At 35.5% G+C, this 3,587-nt stretch overlaps 1 protein-coding gene across 1 annotated transcript; it reads left to right on the top strand.

Moving 5' to 3' along the window:
* On the top strand, positions 1-3,587 carry LOC132749808 (uncharacterized). Its single transcript, XM_060739710.1, has 2 exons — positions 1-79; positions 1,289-3,587. Exons 1-2 carry the CDS (start codon positions 66-68, stop codon positions 2,997-2,999), a joined length of 1,725 nt encoding a protein of 574 aa, XP_060595693.1. The 5' UTR covers positions 1-65; the 3' UTR covers positions 3,000-3,587.

Here is a 3,587-nt window from a genome sequence, read left to right as displayed (position 1 = left end):
AAAAAAGCAAGTTTTTTTTATTGAAATTTTACAATCAATTTTCTTTTTCCAATTAAGCATACTGGATGTCGACAAAAAGGTGAGCCTTGCATTCTTATTATTATTTCAGTTAGTTTAACTTCCTATATCTAATAAAAAAAATCTGCAGAATTATCTTTTTCCTGTAAAAATGTCAATAAACGGTGTTGAAAAAATATAAGAGCAATGGAAAAGCAAGTAAAAGCAAATTGATGCTAGATAAAGAACTATCTTTACATTACTTTGTTTAAACGGAATGCAGTTTTTTTTTCATGGTATTTGATATCATAAAAATAGTTCATAAGAATATCTTTATGAAAGCGCTACCGAGAAAACTGAGTTTGTTATTAAAAATAAAAATATCTTTAAGCAGTATGCCATATAGTTGCATGGAAATTTTCTCGAAACTTTTTGAATGTTTTTAAAAAGGAAAATATTGTCAAGTAAACTTTATATTACATATTGCAAACTGCGATCTGCGAAAATTAGCTCTTACTGCATTAGTCACGCAATAGAAATATGTTGATAAATACTGTAAAATCAATCATTAACTGCTTAGAAGATGTTAATTATTTTTTGAATTGTGAATATTTTTACTTTGCTCAAAATCTTAATGCATTTTTCTCAAGGTCGATTTTTTAAAATGTTATTGGCTCATCTGGAGGTAATACACGCCTTTCATTTGGACTTGCGCCTATATTTCCTACATGGGATTCATATGCACTTTCCCATATACAATCTAAATGGGACCTGTATCTATAACAAATTATGAGAGTGCCTACATTGGACACGTTAACCTGTATGGATCAACCAACTATGGTCCCATATGGGTTCTTTATGTGCAAACCTATATGGATTTTTTCCAGTTGTACCCGATAAGGGAAAACATGTATATTGGTCCAAAAATTACCATCCCATATAGGATTGCATAGATATAGCCCATATATTGGTCCCTTACGTTTGCCAGGTGGTCAATGCATACTTTACCTTACTTTACCCGTCGGACGCCAAATGTCACAGGGTGAGAAAAAAGTGAAGCCTGACCGGGACTCGAACTAGGACCCTCGGAATACCGTACCGCGGTTCTACCAAACAAGCTATCCGACCGCTTACACATCTTCTCCCCTAAATAGTGAACAATTCTGAGCAATGACATAAGTAAACTAGATTTACATAATTGCAATGTCGAGACACTATAACCATTGTCGTTACTTCTTTGCTGTTTTAAATAAATGTAAACTTGTATATTTAAACAGTATTTTATTTACAGCATGGCTGTACATGGTAGAAATCTTCCAGACAAACCATTTTCAAATCTGTCAAAGAACCATGATGACGATTCAAACATCTTTTGTAATCCATGCGAGCAAATCGGCATCAAGGCACCGGGTTTTGGGATCTGTATGAGTTGCAAGGAACATTTGTGCGAACCTTGTTTCGACAGCCACAAGAAACGCTCACGGTTTCATATGCTTTTGGATAAGTTTAGTATACCTAAAACATTTCATGCCCAGCTTAAACAGACCAAGGATGATGAATTCACAACTCCCTGCTTTACTCACAAGAAAGAAAAGATAAAGTTTTACTGCCATGATCATGATGAACTTCTGTGTAGTGTTTGTACTACCCTTGATCATCCACGGAATTCTTGCAAGGTCAATTACATACCTGACGTATCAGGCCAGAGTCTGAATAGCAAGAACTTAGTAGAAATCCTTGAAGCAATGGACGAAGTGATTGAGAAATGTAAAGATATATCCAGTGATGTCAAGAAAAAGACAAACATATCCAACGAAGCTTTGACAGACGTCTTGACTGAAATAAAAGTGTTCAGGTTAAAAATTAATCAAAGATTAGATGAAATCGAAAGGGAAGCTGAGAAAAAGATGCAAGTAATAAAACTGAAGAACGATTCTAATCTAAAAAGAATGGAAATCATATGTAACAATGTGAAAATGAAGTTGACAGAATCAGTTGACTTATTAAAACAACTCAACGACTCTAAACAAGCTGATAAGCTCTTCGTCGAACTAAAAACAGCAGGGAAACTAGTTAAAGATAGCAAGAAGACGTTGTTACAATTTCGTTCCCATAAAGACATCCGGGAGTACCATTTTCAGCCCAATCAAGAGTTACTAGATAGTATCCAAAAAGAAAATGCCATCGGAAAGATAACATCTGTTTTTCATCAAGAAACAATAGATATCAAGACATCCCAAGATAAATATAAATGCTGGGTAACGGGAATGTCTTTTCTTACGCATTCCAAATTCATCCTTGCAGACTCTGGTAATGTTTCGATTAAGTTAGTTGACTTAGTCTCAAATTCCACGATTCATCATCTAAAATTAGAAACCGCGCCTTGGGACGTCACCTGTGTAACATCAGAACAAGCAATTTTCACGCTGCCAAACGAAAAGTCAATTCAATTTGTATCTACTTCTTCAAATAAACTTTCACTGAAACAAAAACTAAAGGTTGATGGGGAGTGTTATGGCATAAGTCATTGCCAAGATAAACTTATCGTTACATTCTGCTACCCTGGTAGAGTCAAAATTCTCAATATGAAAGGTAAAATACTGTCTGAAATGAAAGCAAGGTTTGGGCATATTGGGCATATTTTCAATCTTCCATTTTATGTGACATCCAACAGCCAGAATATATTTGTATCTGACGCCGGGAAGCAATCAGTTTTAAGGTTTAACTGGAATGGTGAGAAAACCGGCTCTTATAATGACCTGGGAAGCTGCAGAGGTTTAAGTCTCTCACCAGATGGCGCTTTATTTGTTTGCAACCATGGCAGTGATGATATTCATCACGTATCACCGGATTTCAAAAGCGGTTTAGCCATCGTGAAGTCTTTGGAAATGCCCATTGTTGTATGCTGGAGTGAAACAAGCAGGACATTTTACGTCAGTAACGATAGCACGAAACACAATTTGAACTCGATCCAAAGCTTCAAAATGGTCGAAACAAGCTAATTATAGATTATCATATTTATTTATTATGAACGATAGAAAGTGGATCTTTAAACGTCTGTTTACATGCTACAAGGGTCCGTGCTCGAGTAGCTATAATCGTTGGCTTCAAACCACTTGCCCCGCAACCGCTGTATGTTCGAATCCCGCCAGGGAATTCGAATTACTAGTACTAGTATTTCATGTTAGGAAGCTATCCAGCTAGATTACGAAACATCGGTGGTTTTATATTCGGGTGCCAACTCCTGCCTGAAATAAAACACAGAGGGGCACCTGAGGTCTTCCTCCGCCGGTAAAGCTGCAAAGTCGCCAGATGACCTATACTGTGTTGGTACTAGGTAAAACCCAATGAAAATAATAATAATACATGACTCAAAATGATAGGAAATTAGGTTGCTATTTTATTGAAAGAGAGTATTGAAGTTCTGGTATAACATACACTATTGTACATCTTGCATTTTTAAACTTAATGAATTGTACTTTTACAATAGAATCTCAATCATACAAATTTAATTGTGTCTTTGCTATAAACCAATTTTTCTTCTATTTGTCTGATAGAGGACATGGATTTTTAAACAAAAACGAATTACA

This window comes from Ruditapes philippinarum, unplaced genomic scaffold (genome assembly GCF_026571515.1).
Source record: "Ruditapes philippinarum isolate M1 unplaced genomic scaffold, ASM2657151v2 ctg1954_1_1_1_1, whole genome shotgun sequence".
NCBI lineage: Eukaryota > Metazoa > Mollusca > Bivalvia > Venerida > Veneridae > Ruditapes > Ruditapes philippinarum.
Note: the sequence above shows the minus strand (reverse complement) of the source record. Positions and strands in the feature narration are given on the sequence as shown.